Source organism: Eulemur rufifrons, chromosome 19 (assembly GCF_041146395.1).
Source record: "Eulemur rufifrons isolate Redbay chromosome 19, OSU_ERuf_1, whole genome shotgun sequence".
Taxonomy (NCBI): domain Eukaryota; kingdom Metazoa; phylum Chordata; class Mammalia; order Primates; family Lemuridae; genus Eulemur; species Eulemur rufifrons.
Window position 1 is genome coordinate 39771460 of NC_091001.1, and position 18915 is coordinate 39790374.

Consider the following 18915-nt stretch of genomic DNA (forward strand, 5'->3'; position numbering starts at 1 on the left):
AACTCTCCTCCCCCACCCAGGGGCAGCTGGGGGGTGTCAGTAGGACTGCCTCCTCCACAGGGAGACATCTGGAAGTCCAGGCAGGGGAAGCCCTTCCACCCTACCAGGCAGCACTGGTGGAGACCAGAAGGGGCCCCAGAGGGGTCAAATAAACCAAGCAAGCTGAGACAATACCACAAAGGCTCTGAAAATTAAGCTTTTAAAAACTAATGACAAAGAAAAACCTTAGAATCAGCCAAAGATATGGCACATTACACATTACCTATAACGGTGATTCAAATGACAACACATTTCTCATTGAATCTACCTAGAAAGCCAGAAGGAAGTGGCACAACAAGTTTCAAGGGCTGAGAGGAAAGAACTGTCAACCACGAATTCTATATCCAGCAAGATTATCATCCAGGAAGGAAGGAGCTATAAACACATCTCAGACAAAGGAAAACTAAAAGAATTTGCCACTAGCTGACTCACTCGTAGAGATCAGCTAAAGGAAGTTTTCCAAAGAGAAAGAAAATGGTAACAGAAGGAATCTTGGAGCATCCAGAAAGAGAAAGCAATGGGAAGAGAAGAAATCTAGGCAAATACAATACCCTGTTGTTCCGTGGTGAGCTGGTCTATGCAAACCTACCCCCAAAGTCTGAAAAAACTGAAAGACCAAAGAAGGAGGCTGACAAATCCATTTTCTCATAAGGAAATATTTAATAGAGACTTATGCATAGGAGCCGTATCTCAGGTAGCAGCAAGACAAGACTGTGGGTCCCCATGACATGACCCCCCAGACCCAGGGCTTATATACCATAGGGAAGGAACGTGTAGGACGATTAAAATTGACTCTTCAGTGAAAGGCAAGAATGCTACGTGAATCTGCCGAAGGGCAGGATTTATATATAATCAAGGTCGCTTTGACCTTAGGGCAGGATTTATGGTAACAGTAAATAAAGTAGAAATCTTAGAGGCATTCCCAGGACAGAGGTTAATCAGAAGTCAACATGGTGGATTAACATCCAAGATGGAGTAGACTCCGCAACTGTCCTTTGCCTCATGAGTTTTATGAATCATATTTGAAGACTAGAACAAAAATTATGCCTTTGTCTGATACTCAAGACAATGATATTTGAAAGTGGGGAAGATAAAGAGGCCTAAAGGGAAAAGATATTTCCACACCTCAAAGTGGTAAAACACTGATAACAGACTGTGATAAGTCACTTCTGTGTATTGTAATACTCATGCAGCCGCTACAAGAATGATACAAAGAGAGATACTCAAAAACACTGTAATTAAATCAAGATGAAATCCTAAAAGGCGTTTAAAGTAACTCTGAAAAAGGCAAGAAAAGAGAAACAGAGGAATTAGAACCAAAAGAAACAAATAGAAAACAAGTGATAAAATGGCAGGCTTAAGTGCTTACATACCAATAATTACCTTAAATATAAATTACATACACCAATCAGAAAATAAGATTGGCAGAGTAGATATAAAAAAAGAAAAAAATGACGAGTATATACTGTTGGCTAGAAACTCACTTCAAATTCATCAGCATGGGCAGGTTGAAAGTAAAAGGATGGAAAAGATGTAACATGCAAACACTGATCCACAGAAAGCAGGAGTGGCTATGTTCATATCTAATAAAGCAGACTTCAGAGCAAAGGAAACTACTAGGGGCAAAAAGGGACTGTCTTAGTCTGTTTTCTGTTGCTTATAACAGAATATCTGAAACTAGGTAATTTATAAATGAAAGGAATTTATTTCTTATAGTTGAGAAAGGCTGAAAAGTCAAGGGGCCACATCTGGTGAGGGTCTGCTTGCTGTTGGGACTCTGCAGAGTCCCAAGGCAACACAAGGCATCAGTCACGTGGAAAGGGGCCAGGCATGCTAGCTCAGGTCTCTTATTCTTATAAAACCTCCAGTTTCTCTCCCATGATCACTCTTTAATCCATTAACCCATTAATCCATTAATCCATGCATGGATTAATCTATTCTTAAGGGCAGGGCCCTCATGACCTAATCACCTCTTAAAGGCCCCACCTTTCAATACTGCCACATTGGGGATTAATCTGCTCTCTCTTTTTCCTAAATAATGCTGTAGCCCTGCTTCAGTGAGTTGAGGTTATTCTAGCAAATCTCACCACTGCCACCCCTGCACTGGGGTTCTCCAAGACCACCTCCACTCTCAGAGATCCAATAGAAGGACTCGTGGTACTCAGCGTATAATTGTACTCACGCCTAAGATTTACGACAGTGACACAGTAAAGGTACCCAGAATCATAAGGGAAAAAGAGGCAGAGTCTGGTGGGACTCATGTGAGACTTTTCTTGTGTTCTCTCCCTCGTATGAGGGGTCACACAAAGTGCACTCCTTCCCCAGCAATGAAAATGCGGCAACATGCGTGCGAGGTTTCTGCCCAGGGGAGCCCATTAGAGCACCCGAAGTTTTTATCAGGAGCAGGTCACATAGCCACCCTCTGCCTAACACATGCCAAAATTATAGACTCCCAAAAGGAAAGCAGGTGTTCAGCATAAACCGTATTGTTTGTGCAAACAGTTTAGGCGCAGTGAGCCACTCTTATCAGTTAGCTGTCGACTGGGAACACTCTGAGAGCCAAGTTCCCAGACCCCAGACAAGGACCAAACTTGGCAGGAGGGCTTTCTGGGGATAACTGTCTCAGGACTGCAGTGTTATCTCTTTTCTGCACGGTTGCATAACCCTGTGAATATACTGAGAAAACATTGAATTGTACTCTTTAAATGGGTAAATTGTATGGTATATGCATTATCTCTCAATGAGGTTGTGAAAAAAAATCACAGCAAGACTTTTTGTAGACTTAGACAAGCTTATTCTAAAAGTTATATGGAAAAGCAAATAACTCAAACAATCTTGACAAAAAAGAACAAAATGGGAGGAGAAACACTCTACCTTATATTAAGGCTCACTGTGTAGCTATCAGTGTGTATTGATGGAGGCATAGACACATGAACAGAGTGGAGAATACAGAAATAGAGCTAAAATATGCTCAACTGATTTTTGACAAAGGTACAAAATTAATTCAATGGATGGAGGGTGGCTTTTCAACAAACGGTGCTAGGACAATTGGACAAACACATGCAAAAAGAATGAACTTCAACCTGAACTTTATGACTTATATGAAAATTAACTCAACATAGATCATAGACTTACATTTGAAACATAACAATATTAAAATTTTTAAAAATAGGCTGAAATCATTGGGACCTAGGCAAAAAGTTCTTAGACTTGACACCAGAAGCATGATCCGTAAAAGGAAACACTAGTTAAGTTGGACCTCATTAAAATCAAAACTTCTGCTCTTGGAAAGCCTCTGTTAAGAAGATAGAAAGGCAAGCTACAGACTGGAAGAAAATATTTGCAAACCACATAGCCAACAAAGGACTAGTATCTAGAATATAGAAAGAATGCTCAAAACTCAACAGTAAAAAAAATCAAACAACCCAATTAGAAAATAGGCAAAAGGCATACACATCTCACTGAAGAGAACATACAGACGGCAAATAAGCACATGAAAGGATGTTCAGCATCATTAGTCATTATAAAAATACAAATTAAAACCATGGTGAGATATAACTACACACCTATCGGATTGACTAAAATAAAAAACAGTGACAACACCAAATGCTGACAAAGATGCAGAGAAACCAGATCACTCACATTGCTGGTGGAAAGGTAAGTGGTCCAGCCACTCTGGAAAACAGTTTGGTAGTTTCTTATAAAACTAAACACACAATCACCATCCAAACCAGCAATTGCACTCTTGGGCATTTATTCCAGAGATATGAAAATTTATGTCCACACAAAAACCTGCATATGAATGCTTGTGGCAACTTCAATCGCAATAGCCAAAAACCGGAATCAGCCCAGATGTCCTTCAGCAGGTGACCGTGTAGTCACTCTGTGGTCCATCCCTACCATGGAATGCTATTCAGCAATAAAGAGGGACAGACTGTTGACACACACAACAATGTGGATGAATTTTGCTGAGTGAAAAAACTCCAGTCTCCAAAGGTTATATACCATATGAGTCCATTTATAAAACATTTTGAAAGGACAACATTTTTTTAAATGGAAGATGGATTAGTGCTTGGCAGAGATTAGGGACCTGGGGATGGGAGGAGCAAGAGATGGGTGTGGTTATGAAAGGGCAGCTCCAGGGATCTTTGTGGCGATGGAGCCATTCAATAGCTTGTCTGGGGTGGTGCATACCTGAACCTGCACGGGTGATGAAATTGTATAGAACTAAATACACACACACACACACACACACACACAATAACGAGTTTAAGTAAAACTTGGGAAATTTGAGTAAGATGGATGGATTGTGACAGTGTCAATATCCAGCTCATGATATTATACTATTGTTTTTGCAAAATATTACCATTGGGGGAGAATGGGCAGAGTGTAAAAGGGATCTCTCCGAATTATTCTTACAACTGCATGTAAATCTACAATTTACTTCCATAAAAATTTCAGTTAAAAGTAATAAATCAAGCAGAATCCTATAATCAAGAAAGAGCTGTCATGGTGGGTCCCATGAAGTACCCCCCTGCCCACGCCCCAGGGTGGTCCAAGGTCTCAAATGTTTTTTTCCACTCACACCCATGCCTTCTTCTCACAGTTGGGAGTGCCATTCTTCCTTTCAAAGCACTCTTCTGGCATTGTCATCCTCACGAAAGTTGACGTGACAGCACAGTTGCTTTTCCTCTGGAGACGCAAGCATCGTTGGTCTCCAACAGCAGGGCCCCTTAGCGCAGGGAGGCCAGTCGCCAGCGGAGGAGGCAGGCGAGGTGCACCTGGAAGTCATCAGCGCCAACGGTGAGCAGCTGTGTCTGCCCCGGGCGCATTCTCACAAATGGCTTTTAAGAGCACGATCTCTCTTGTGTTTAAAACCCAAAGCGGAGCCCCCCCAGCAAACCTACAGGTGAGCCTCTTAGTCGTTCCCCAAAGTTGCCTGCCCTGGTGAAGCAGGCATTTCTCTACGTGTGCTGCCACCCAGGACCAATTTACAAAAAATCTTCTACTGATATTTGTCTGCGGGAGGAATAGGAATTTGATTTTGGTGGGGGTGGCTGAAAAGAGTGTGCCTTGCTAGGACCGTCTTAGAGTGGACCGTACAAGCCTCCAAAAGCAACCCTCTGAGTCACCGAGCTGTGCCAGGCTGCTAAGACATTTTTTGTTTTTTTTTTCTTTCTGGACCTTGTATTAAGGAAAGAAATGGAAACGCCAATAAACATCATCATAAAGAGATTTCAACCAGGGTTGGTAGCAAAAGGGTAGCTTTGAGGGACTTGACTTCTCTCAGCAACGCCAGGCACTCTAAAAAAACATGTAACCTAATTACAATAAATCTAGTCTCAAGATAAGCCCCATCTTCTCCCTGTGTTTCCATATCGCCCCTTGTAAGCCCGATCAGTTTAGGGATTCTGATGCCCTGGTCCCTGAAGCCATCCATGCCACCCCCACCTGACCCCGAGCAGAAGCAGCAGGGGGTCTCGAACCCAGTGGGGACCAGGGCACTGAGGGTCCACTTAACTGGGCTCCTGAAGCGGCGCTGGAGCAGCAGGTGGGGGGGGGGGGCGCCCGCAGGACCAAGGACACCGTTTTCACGGGGCCTGGTGGGGGCTGCAAGTGGGTCTCTCCGAAAACTGCTGAGGCAGCATCCGCCCCGAACCAAGGAGAGACCAAGGTTTGATTTTTGAAACAAATGAACAGCTTGAGGCTTTTTTGTTTAATGGAAGTGACCATAAATGCGCCGTGCGTGCCATAGAAAAAGGCTTCCTCATAAAGCCCGGCACATTCTCCCTCCCTGCTGCCCTCTCAGGGGCGGCATAACTTTACAGGGAAGGGCCTCCCCAGGTTCCAATCCTGTTTAGCTGGCAACCCGATTCAGACTGGGGCCGGGTATAACTGCTGACCTAGAAATTCACGGAAGAATTGAGGCCAATGCATAAAATACTTTATTATTGTCTGGGGGGAGCGGAGAATACGTGTGCGTGCATGTGTGCATGGTACCGCACCTCGAGAAACAGCTCTGCCTAGCTCGCTTGGATGCTCTACTTCTTAGGCAGAATCCTCGGTTAACAAGTTTCAGGGATAACTTTTTTGTCATTTTCCCAATGGCAAGTCCCCATTCTATCTCATGTAAATTCTGAAATCAACTGTACAGAGGCTCATGCTTCCTTGAGGATATATGAACACGAACCCTTGCCCTGCAACTCTCTCTCTCTCTCTCTCAGCTTTTCCATCTTAGCTTATTAAAGGCCTTTAAAAATCTTCTAAAACCCTGCCGTCCACATCCCGTGCCTTTGTTCTTCCATTCCTTTGTTCTTTTGCCAGCTCATGAGCTCAGGGGCTGCCTGGCGGGTCCACAGCTGGCTGGTTGTGCCGACAGAGCAGAAGAGGCAAAGGGTTCTACTTGCAGGCTGCCCCACTGCTGAGGAAAGCGAGTTCCCAGGCTGCCAGCCTGGTGGGCGTGGGCACCACAGCCCGGTGTCAGACACCAGCAGTTCCTAAGAGAATCTCTCCAGCCCCAGGAAGGAGCCCTTTTCCTTCCGTGTGTGCAGCCACCGCCCCAGGAGGCCTGGGAGTAGGAACTGAGCCTTCCTGGGGCCAGAGGCCCCCACAGACCCCAGACAAGCCCCAGAGCACCTCGCTCTCAGGTACTAATAAGGTGTCCAAGTTGCAACCTGCTTTTGGCCCTGTCCACCCTATGGTTTTCAAGGCTGGTTAGAACTTGTTAAAAAATGTCTCTTACCTGGTTGTTGTCTAGCAGCTTAAAAAACATACCGGTGGAGAATTACACCCTAGATGATACCCTTCCTTGCTTTGGAAAGGTTTTAAAAGCAGGTACCACTCCTAGGACCCCTGACGTCGGGAACTATATCATTTGTTGAACGCATCCCTCACCTGCCCACATCCAGCAGAGAGACGCCTGCTGCAATGCAACGTGTGGTTTGCTGTCTGCCAGCAAAGCTTGGCCCCCCAGTGGCTGAGTTTTGCCTCAAGAAGGCAAATGTGAACAACTTACACTTTCAACACTTCCAAGGGTCTTCCCCTAGGTCATTTTGCAATAAAGTTGCTCATAAAATTGAATGGGTCAGGATGCAGTTAAGCAGTATAACAGCAATAGCCCCAATGCAGAAAATGATGAAGCCACAACACTCAGCAAGCCAGTTTTTAAAATAAGGTTGTTCCTGTCCATTGTAAGTTTCAAAAGATGGATGTCTTACTTTATGCTTCTTGTGCACATTATTTTTTATTACACACATGTGTATCTTGAAAGAATAGTAGAACAGGTAACATTCTACTCTGAAGTCAAAGCTGGGTCTCTAGCTCTGCGAATTGTTTCTCTGCTCCCATCTGCAAAATGAGAAGAATAATATAATTCGTACCTACCTTCCTGACAGGTGTTTGTGGGAATTGGGCTAAAACAAGTAAACTACTTAGCGAGAAGTAACTGCTCAGTATATTTTAGTGATGAATATTATTAGTGTAATCAAAATTATATTAACTTTTTTGTAATCATAATGGCATGTCCTTTTATGAATATATACACATTTATCATTTGAACTTTATATATTAAAATATTCATCATGTCAAGGCTATCTTTTCCTAATCAGGACAAAAATAATTATTTCATGTGCTTTGAGGAAGAATTGCAATTAGATCCTTAATGACTGGAAGATGGAGCACCTTTGCTCTGATAGCCGACTCTGAACAAGTGTGGTGCATGAGTTAGGTTTTATTACATTCTTATCCTCTTACCTTTGTAATTGCTTCAAATCGTTTCACTGCTGTTAGAGTGATTTGTGGGGGCAAGTTACGATGCCGAAATGATGTCAATGAAAGTCTGGATTAATGACAAATGATGTCAAAACCTGAGAATGTGAATGCAAATTGTAGTTAGACTAAAAGGAAGTCAAATGCCAAAAATCATATTAAGCTAACACTACATTTGAAAAAACCTATGGGAAAACTTTTTTAAAAAATCAAGATCAGTTGTGTGCCATATAATCGCCTCAGTCCTCTTTATGCCCAACTCTTTTTTCAGGCAAATTGATTATAAAAACTAATGAAAGTAATAAGTGGTTCCCAGGCTGTGTCTTCGCTGTTCTGAGTGAAGTGGACAGTTTGCTGGTGCCCAGGAGAAGCCAGGCCTCTCTCCAATCTCCCTGCGTGAGGCCGAGGAGGAATCTTTTGACCATCTCGTACGTCCTGGAGGGCCCCCGAATCCACATGTTCATGTGGGGGCTGGAAAAGTTCTCGGGGTCGGCCGGGCGTGGTCGCTCATGCCTGTAATCCTAGCACTCTGGGAGACCGAGGTGGGTGGATCGCTCGAGGTCAGGAGTTCAAGACCAGCCTGAGCAAGAGCGAGACCCCGTCTCTACTAAAAATAGAAAGAAATTATATGGACAACTAAAAATATATACAGAAAAAATTAGCCGGGCATGGTGGCACATGCCTGTAGTCCCAGCTACTCGGGAGGCTGAGGCAGGAGGATCGCTTAAGCCCAGGAGTTTGAGGTTGCTGTGAGCTAGGCTGACGCCACGGCACTCACTCTAGCCCGGGCAACAGAGCGAGACTCTGTCTCAAAAAAAAAAATAAATAAAAAGTTCTTAGGGTCATCAAAGCCCATCCCTTCCCTTTACAGGGGTGGAAAATTGAGGCCCCCCAGAGCTCACACAACTTGCTGAAGCAACACTGCCAGCTGATGGCAAAGCTGGACAAGGATGCCCATTCCAAGGCACCGTGGGGCTCCTCGGCCTCCCTTCCTCCCGGTCTTCCCTGTCTGCACTCTCCTCCCTCCACTCCCAGCTGCCCGGGCCATCCCCCAGTGGTTACTAAATCCCCACATCCCAGGCCCTGCCTGGCTCAGGCCCTGTGGGGCAGCCGTGGAGGGGCAACTCCCAAGAATGCAAATGACTTCATGGGGCTGACTCACCCAGGGTCACTCATGTGCGGTGGGCTTTGGCCTTTTTCTCTGCCTTTGTGATTCGGCACCGCTAAAGCATCACAGGCCTCAGAGGGCAGGTGGGAGAAGACGCCCTTCGGACTGGAAGCCCTTCCTGCCCAGAAAGGCCAGCTCTGGATGTTGCATGTGGTTTCCTTGGAGCCATATTTGAGCAATGACTGTGCTTTTGATCACAGCCTAATAAATATCCCAAAGGCCTGAATCAGAACTGCACTCAGGAAATGACACGGGGCAGTGAGCCCAGAGACACAAAGCCATCCTGGCTGGCACCCTGAGAGCTTCCATCTGAAATGGCCACCCCAAGGCCTGCTCTGGCCTCCCCCTCTGGCACCTCCTTTGGAGTGGTGGGCCCCGAGTGGGGACGCCACCTTTGGCAGAGCGCTGGTCTGCCGCAGCCTCCCTCTCTAGCCTCGCCCGGCCTGGCCTGCCAGATTAAAGCCTGGCCAGTGCCTGCAGCGTTCACTCGGCCAACTCTGCCACATTCTCAGGGTGCTGACACCCTGGGCTTGGACCTCCACGAATCTCCACCTTGCCGAAAGGCTGGTCGCCAGCGGCGATTCTCTGCTCACCTGCCTTGTGGCCCGACTCTGTTGTGGCCTCCTACTCCCCCTCTAGGTCATGCATATTTTTGTGGATCTTTGCTTGCTTGCATGAGGCCTCTGAAACTAGGTGATTTAAGCAAATAAATAAATATGATCTCATTAAATCTCCACATTGACCTATGTTATGAGCCATCTCTTCAATTAGGGCATTCCAGGATTGGAAAGAGACAGCCGGGCCACTTCTTTGAACAAGCAAGCTGTCTTTGGCCAGGGGGAGGTGGGGACGTTTTTGTAGATGACCACATCTCTCCATGATGTTGAAATATTTTTTCTTTCCCACTATTGTTTGAATACTTAAAATCCCCCAATTAAATGCTAAAAAGTAACACAGCTCCCCCAGTGAGGATGGGCCCCTGCAAAGCAGGCAGCTCCCTGCAGTTTTCCTTATAAAGACAAGGAAGGTAATGCCACCCACCTTTCAATTGCCGTTGAATTAAACTCATATTCTACATTGAACACATGCAGAAATTGGGAGTATCATTTAAGAACTTGAAATAATTGAGAACATTACTCAGTTATAATGAGCATTACTCGTCACTCCAAAGCTGCCAGGGTGGGGGTTGGGAGGAGACACCACCACCCCCGGCATCCAGAGAATGCACATTCCCTGGTGCAGGTGGGCGTCCCTGGGATCCCAGTTTCTCAAATGCCCATAATTAAGGGAAAGATGTACCACACTGCATGGGTAGGGCTGACTCTGTTCTCCATTATGTGTAAATGTCTCCATTATCACATACGAATGCGAGAGGCCTGGTGAAATGAAACTTAAATCTCTACTATTAATTACCAGTTTCCTCGTTCTGTGAGGTGTTCTGCTACTTCCATCATCTCAGAGGATGTCATCATCTCTGTATTGATCATTTAAAAAGTGCTGAAATCAGAAAGTAATAAGATTTCATTTTCATGATGATTTTTCTTTTCCCACAGGAGTGAGTTCTACCCACAATGATATCATATCTTTGCTTCTGAAAGGAATAGACCTTTAAAAATAAACTCATGGTTTTCCCAGTTGCAGAAATGAAGTTTTTAAAACCTCAAGCATGTGGCTAGAAACTTGGAGGAGGGTTTTTCAATAAATGTTATACCCCAGACAAACTTGCTGCAAAAGAAACTTCACCCTTGTGCTAAGAGACAGGTGTCTTACTAAAATTACTTCTCTGTTATCTGTTCTTTCATAGTGGAGATGTTGTCGCCTTTGAAAAATCTACTAATTATAGCAGCATTATCCAACAAGAAGGAACAGTGAGTATTGAATAAAATAGTTTGATTATAATAGACCCAGAAATACTCGATAATTGCTTAATGAGATGTAACTATTTTTCTGTGTGTAATGTTCTTACTCTGGGCACCCCGTGACCATTCAGCCATTTGACCATGATTGTTGAGTGTCACCATCTACTGCCCAGTGTGCTGGGACGGACATGGTCCCTGTCGTCAAGGAACATATTGTTTGGTTACACGTTCACTTTTTACCTGAATTTCTTCAATTAAAATTAAAAAGGATGTATAGGCTGTTGGCAATAAATTTGTCTATAAATGTCTATTACAGTTATAGCTCTTTGAATTAGGACACCAGACCTATTAATAACCAATCTACAACATCATGAGTTGATGCTACGTTAGCTGGCCAAGATGATGTGATGGTGTTTTGATACTGTCTTAGCTCAGGCTGCTGCAACAAATTACTGCAGACAGAATGGTTTCAACAACAAACGCTTATTTCTCGCAGTTCTGGAGGGTGGAAGTCTCAGATGCAAGCACAGCTGGGTTCTGCTGAGGGCCCTCTGGTTCTGTCTCACGTGGCAGAAAGAGAGTGAGCTCACCTCCTCTGGCCTTTTATGGGAGCACTAGTCCCATTCTTGAGGGCTCCACCCTCATGACCTAGTCACCTCCCCGAGGCCCCACCTCCAAATACCACCACATTGAAATTAGGGTTTTAACATAGAATGTGGGGAGACACAAACATTCTGTCCATAGCAGATACCGTATTATTGACAAGTGTCATTAAACAGGCAACCTTTTAAAAACCTGTTTTGTGACCAGCACTCTTGAGAGAGAAACATGGTGTGAAAGAACAGCAGAAAAAAAACACAAAAGCCACTCACCCACCCATACTTGAGTAGAACACAGTTTTGTCACTGAAGAGTTCAGACAGACGTGGGGTGGCTGGTCCCCTGCTGCATGGGCAGTGCCTGTGGGCGGTTTGGGGTCTCCAGAGTGGGGACGGGGGAAGGGCTGTGGCAGGCCGGAGTGGTTAGGAAGGCTTCAGGGAAGAGGTGGCCTGTTGTGTTTCTCATTGCTGTGGTAACAAATTAGCACAAATTTAGTGTCTTGAAACAACTCAGACTTACTATCTCACAGTTCTAGAGGTCATAGTCTGACATGGTTCTCACCAGGCCAAGGTCAAGGTGTCGCCTGGACTGTGTTCCTTCTGGAGACTCTAGGGGAGCATCTATTCCGTGTCTTTTCCAGCTTTCAGAGGCCACCCACATTCCCTGGCTTCTAGTCCCATGCCCCATCTTCAAAGCCAGCAAAGGCAGTCTGCATCCTCGAGAGGCCATCTCTCTGGTTCTCTGCAACTGGGAAAGGTGGCCTGCTTTTAAGCATCTTTGTTATTCCCACCCAGACAAGGCAGGGTAATCCCCCTATTTCAAGGTCCGTAACCTTAATCACATCTGCAAAGTCCCTTTTGCCACTTAAGGTAAAATATTCACAAGTTCCAAGGATTAGGACGTGGACATTTGCGGGGGCACCCATGATTCTGCCTGTCACACTGCCCTTGAGTCTTGGAGGGGTCACTGGCTCCTCTGCTATAATAGGAGAGCATTCTTCTTGAGGATGTGGTTTGCATTTGGGCTGGGAGATGATGACCAAAGCATGTAGGCAGCAGGGAACCAGATGTGAGGATGCTGGGGTGCAACAGACTTCGAGTGAGGTCGGTGGAGAGGACCAGAGGGCACAGTGCTTGTTGATACTAGGCTGAGACTTTGACCCAAGAGGCTGTAGGGCACCATTGTGGCATCTTCAGGATACATTTGCTTTGGGAATAGTAATTCTGGGAGCAGTGGCTTCAAGGATGCAGGAGAGACAAAAGGCATTCAGGAGAATTGATGGAGTAACCCAGGGGAGGCAGATGGTGCCTGGAGGGGCAGGTGATGTTGGAAAGGTGCCCTCCCCATCCTACCTCTATGGGCTGACACATAGCACACACTCACTAAAGACTGAATAAATGAATGGTAATATGTAAATGACATTTCTTGGGTCTGTTGAAAATCCCAAACTGCATTTAACATACCTAGAGAATCTAAACAGAATTTCTTACTTTTCTGTTTGTCATTTTTTTTTTAGATTTAGCTTTTTTTTTTTTGGTACATGTCATTATGCAGTATTTAAAAGTTGGTGCATTTTTAACTGATACCCAATAAATGTATGTATTTCTGGAATACATGTGATATTTTGATACATTCAAATAATGTGTAAAGATCAAATTAGGATAATTAGGATATCTATCACCTTAAACATTTATCTTTATGCTGGGAACATTTGAATTATTCTTTTCTAGCTATTTTGAATGTACAATAGATTTTTGGTAACTATAGTCACCCTGCTGATCTATCGAACACTAGGTCTTATTTCTTCTAACTAACTGTATATTTGTACCCATTAATCAACCTCTCTTTATTCTTTTTTTTTTATTTTACCAAATTTCTTCTCCAGCCCCAAATCCCTCTGACTTCGTCCTGAATGCCTCCTCCTGCAGGGATTCAAGTTTTAGTAGCTCTGTACCCTACTTTTACTTTAGGTTTCTGATTGTTTACATTGTATAGGAAATATTTCAACTCCTGATTTTTATTTTTTTTTATTTATTTTTTTTTTGAGACAGAGTCTCACTCTGTTGCCCAGGCTAGAGTGAGTGCCGTGGCATCAGCCTAGCTCACAGCAACCTCAAACTCCTGAGCTCAAGCGATCCTCCTGTCTCAGCCTCCCGAGTAGCTGGGACTACAGGCATGAGCCACCATGCCCGGCTAATTTTTTCTATATATATTTTTAGCTGTCCATATAATTTCTTTCTATTTTTAGTAGAGATGGGGTCTCACTCTTGCTCAGGCTGGTCTCGAACTCCTGAGCTCAAACGATCCGCCCACTTCGGCCTCCCAGAGTGCTAGGATTACAGGCGTGAGCCACCACGCCCGGCCCTATTTTTAAAATATGTTTTGTGAAAGACCAGTTCTTTTCTGTTTGTAATGAAAGGATTATGCCTGTAAGTAATTTATATGGAGGAAGAAACCCTAAGGGAATTGACTTCAGGAATTCATGAATTTGCTTTTTATTATGTTTTATAATAACACACTTTGATATTCTCCTTGTAATCAGTTTTTGAATATCCCAATACTACATTGTCAGATGACTTTTTCTGAAAGGGTGAAACTGTGTTGTACAATACTTGCCATGTTGAAATGGAGAGATTGGTGTAGCGTTAGACAAAGAACAGTCTGCCTACAGTTGCAGTTCTCAACGTGAGCACACAGAAGGCCCAATTGGGAAGCTGGTTACAATTCTAGATTTCTGGTCTCATCTGATTTATTAGGAGTCTAGGATCATGGATCCCAAGCACCCCAAGGGATTCCGATATGAATAGTTTCAGGCCCACACTTTGAGAAACACTGGCTTTGGGAATAGCAGCAGTAGCATCCAAAGAACATTGCTATAACCAGGAGGTCGGGGGAAATGAATGCAGTTGAGGTTTTGCAGTGAGAGGCTACCCCAGAGTTGAAATGGACGATTCTGATACAACTAACCATTTTTAAGATGTAGGCATGATGACCCAGACAAGATACGGTTTTATTTCAAGCAGGGACAACAATTATATGGACAAGGCTTATAGAAATATATTTGTGATATTTAATTATTCACAGATAATATTTTTATTGTACATTGCTATACAACACTTGTAAATACATAACTCCAAAAGTGACATGTTTGGGTCATATTTTTAAATCTCAACCCCTCCTTGATGGCCATAGTTCATAGAATTACAGACAAACGTTATCATTTGGAATAAAATACAAGGAAGCATTGCTGTAATCAATGTGTCCAGAGGTGTGGATAAAAGGTTATATAGAACATTAGCATATAGTAGTGATGTGATTATTCCACTGTTTATATACCAGAAAAATGTATTTTATTCTAAAGAAATAATCCATTGTGTAAATGATTCCTAGTGTGAGGATCATTCACCAATAAAGACAGAACCAGTTGGATCCCCCTTGTCTGAATTCAGCAGATGTCCATTTTGGGAGCAAGAACTGGCAAAGAAATATTCCTATAAAATGGTAGGTTTGCACTCAGGGGGGGAGATCATGCTGTGTGATGCTTAGGGCAGTGAATACCTTCTTATTTGGCCTGTAGTCATGGTTGTGTCACAAGGAGTAATATTTGCCTTGGCCCAAACCAATGAAGCCCAACATTCCCCACTTGCTTGGTGGTCATGAGGAAGCCCAGGCCTTCCCCGCACATCCTATGGAAAGGTGCCACCTGGGACTGCTTCTCCCCGTGACAGAGAAGGGAACAGATACGTGGGTTTCCTAGAAACTGGGGCTGAGAGATATGAAGGGGGAGAGAATGGAGTTCGGAGAGAAAGGTGTCAGAGGTTGGTGGCTTTGTAGTGGTGGAAGGAACCTGGGAAATATATGACTTACGACATTGAGATGAAATCTACAGAGCTATAGGCCAACAAGGTATGCATTACTCCATAGAAACAAAAACCACCGTGGCCCAAGCGAAGAGCTCAGCTACTGTCATATCAGAATTGCAACAAGAGCAGCCTCTGACAGCTTCAGAAAGGTCTTTGAGAATCCGTTCATTTCTGAAGTGGCTCACAAGCTGACATAATTTTCCATATCCTTCCTAGATGGCCTTTCTTGCTGATGAATACTGCAACTATTGTCAAGACATTTTACAAAACGTGAGGAACCAAGAACTTGAGAGGGTAGGGGTTTTTCTATGAATTACAAGCATTTATGACTCATTATTGATTAACCTTTGTATTTGAATAGACCCCTGAAGGGATCTCTAGGGCTAACCCATTGCACTGAAGTGCTTATGGTGCAGCTGTTTTGTAGTCAGTGAGAGCTTGAAGGTGGCACCGATATTCAATGCAATCACTGGCAATTCCCTAAGGTGCTTATATGGATCACTTTATGCTTAAAATACAAATTCAGCTATTCTTTAGATCCTAATTTCAGCTGATTTTGAACAACCTATTGGTTATATTATTTACCCTGGAATTTTCAATACTGCTAAAGAGCCATTTCATTGGGACATGCTCACTGAAAAAGAAGCAGGACTTTGAAGCAGAGTGATTTGGCACAGGTATTGTAATGACTGGATTTTATTCTAGAATTCACTATGGAAAACATGAACAAATCTTTCAACTATTCTGAATTTCATCTTCTGCAGTAGGAGATGAAAACCCAAGGAAACACATGCTCATTCAAATGAAAGTTTGATGCTTTAGGATGCTAAGCACTTCAATTTTGAGAGATAATATTCATTCAGCACGAGCACATTTAGTACCTACATGTTGTGAAGCATTATAGTGCGGGAGAGACCAAGAGGCCTTCAGAATGGCCCCTGTGGTGTTGAGGCAACGTTATAAACATCCATCCACACTGGACATCTCACACATTCCTTTCCGCCTTCACTTACTCATCAAGTATTTAATTCATACCCTGTCACTGGCACCATTACCAGGACTAGGAAAGTATTCTCCACAAGGGTGGAGAAACCTGTAGTCTGGTGATAAAAGGAGCAATATCGGCCACTAACTGTGATACAATGTGGCAAGTTCTAGAATAGCCATATAATTAGAATACTCAGGGTGCCCAGGGAAGAGCAGTGGGGAAGGCTGAGTGCTCCCAAAGCAGCCCGTGTTGCTTACACAGTTGTGAGGTGACTTCTCATTGGATATCAAAAAAGAGGCCTTAGATCAAGTACTATGACATCTCTTTCTGAGCTGAAAAATGAGGCGGTCAGGGAACGTTTAGTCTACACCCAGCTGTGCCCCTGTGGCCCAATCCTCATCCTATTACAATCAGCTGGAGCCCCCTTGTGGTCAGAAAGAGCTTCCCTTCCAGAAAACTGCCTCAAAAACCGGCCACGCTCTCTGGTGGGTTGCTGGGGAGAATACTTCCGAGATACAGCTTGGGAAAGCTGCGAGGCAAAGCATTACGTCCACTGGAACCAAATGCATCCCACTGTCATCCGGGGCTAATGAAGTGCACACGGGGGATCCATCCCGCAGGGCACAAAGTGAGTCTCGGCGATGTGTTCTGTCACTTACCGTCAGGTGGAGGACTTGCTTACTTCCTTCTGGAAGTCTCTGCAGCAAGACACAGTCATGCTGATGTCGTTGCCCGACGTGTGTCAGCTCTTCAAATGCTACGACATCCAGCTGTACAAGGTAAGAAGACGCGTGAGCCTCTGGCTGTGTCCTTTGCCGAAAGTGACGGCAAATGCCGGGCTGGGGCCGCAGCTCTCCCTCCGCCGTCTCCACAGACTGTGGGTCCTCTGAGGAGCCAACAGTGGGGCCTGGCGGTTTTGGTCTCTGCCTAACGCTCCGCTTCTCTTTTTGAATTACCTCATGTAAAGGAAAAGCCATCGCACACAGTGACCTACGGCTCCAGTGCCAGTGAACCCCAGATTCAGTCAAATTTCAGCATAGTTTAAAATGAATGGTCAGAATAATTGCTTTGGAGTACAAAAGTTGGGGGTTTCGTTTTGTTTTGTTTTGTTTGAAGCTCTAGCTCTAGAGTGATTATATTTGGAGGGTGAGGTCTGTATCATTCCTGGGGTGAAAATGTGGTCTCCTTCAATGAGTCACAAACCTTACCTTTTGTTATTTTTTAGGAAACAATCTAGTGCTTCTAAGTTTTTAACACAAAGATTGAAAACTGAAGGCTGGGTTCAGCCCTTAAATATATTTAGTTTGACCCACCTAGTATTGGCCGGCAGTGTTTTTTTAAAAATTTAAATCAGCTATCAATAGTTTAAAATCTTTGAAAAAAATTCAAATCGTGGCCACACCAGCCTGAAGTCCTGCACAGGACAGCAGCTGGGCCGTGGGGTGGCTGCCCCCTCAGACCGGGCGGGACCTCCTCTCTGACTTGCCGTGACCCTCCCCGCCCTGTGGCATGCGTGAGCTGTGGTTACTGTAGTTAAAGCCGGCAGAATCTCTGTGTCTTAACACTTTTGTTGCAGGGAATTGAGGACGTTCTCCTGCATGACTTCTTGGAAGATGTTCCTATTCAGTACCTGAAATCCGTGCGGTTATTTAGTAAGAAATTTAAGCTGTGGCTTCTTAATGCTTTGGAAGGTTTTCCAGCCCTCTTACAGATCTCCAAACTCAAAGGTAGGTTTCAATGAAAACAATAAACCAGTTCCGGAAGGGTAGCTGGAGCGTGCCAGCCTCTGTGGAGCCCTCTCCCTGCTGCGCTGAACTGCAGCCCGGAGGCCGGGCCTGCGCAGGGTTTCCGACTTTTCTTTCGGTGCCCCTGATGGATTCTTGTGCTGATCCAGCCTCTCCCTTTTTACCTGTTCCCCCTTCTGAATAATACCATGGGCTGTCGGCAGGTCCCGGGGGCTAGAGATGTGGGGAAGGTGCCAGGGGCAGCTGTAAGGAAAGGAGGAACCTGGCTCTGCCCCTACCATCCTCGCTGGCTCTAGGATCCGGCCCGCCTCTGTGTGCTCTGTGCAAACACTGTCCCTTCCTCCTTAGAAATCCTTCCCACGTCCCTACCTTCCTCACACCTCCAGGACGTTCACCAGGCATTCCCGTCCGTACAGTGTTACGTCTCCCTGCAGACTGTCTGCGATGGACGCTTTCCCTTCCATCTCGCTGCCAGGTTGTGGCCCGGAACGCTGCGTCCACCAGGCTGTTTGTCTGCTCGAGGCCCACAGTGGCTTCCCGTCGGGAGCCTGAGCCACTCTGCCAGTTGGTCCAGCCCCCCGTAGACCTGCCCTCTCTGTGCCCCTCCAGCCACACGGCCCTTCAAAGGCCAGCACATGCCCACCATGTGGGCGCCATGGCTGACCATCCTGGTGGAAATGCCCATTTCTCCCTCATGCCTTGGTGAGGCCTTCCCATCGTTGCTTGCAGCTTTCTCCAATGCCCCTTCCCCACACCAATCACCCCCTTCTTGGCCAGCTCAGGGCCATTCCCCTCATCAAGTTGGCACCAGTTATTTCCCCACATTTCTGTGTGTCTCACTTCCTGTGCATTGTTTCCTGGTTGGCACAGGCTGGGGACTTGTCTTC

General features: G+C 45.0%; 1 protein-coding gene across 4 annotated transcripts in view; it reads left to right on the plus strand.

Annotated features, from left to right (window-relative positions):
• RFX8 (regulatory factor X8) overlaps positions 1 to 18915 on the plus strand; it is a 50266-nt gene that overhangs the window by 15642 nt on the left and 15709 nt on the right. For 2 of the 4 annotated variants that reach the window (XM_069494728.1, XM_069494729.1), the window contains 4 exons: positions 14823 to 14933; positions 15512 to 15589; positions 16949 to 17062; positions 17860 to 18010. In XM_069494728.1, coding sequence (XP_069350829.1) covers positions 17963 to 18010 — 48 coding nt within the window. In that variant the 5' untranslated portion in view covers positions 14823 to 14933; positions 15512 to 15589; positions 16949 to 17062; positions 17860 to 17962. Of the gene's footprint in view, positions 1 to 10778; positions 10843 to 14822; positions 14934 to 15511; positions 15590 to 16948; positions 17063 to 17859; positions 18011 to 18915 lie in introns of all 4 variants that reach the window. The other 2 variants (XM_069494727.1, XM_069494726.1) reach the window with 2 other exon arrangements.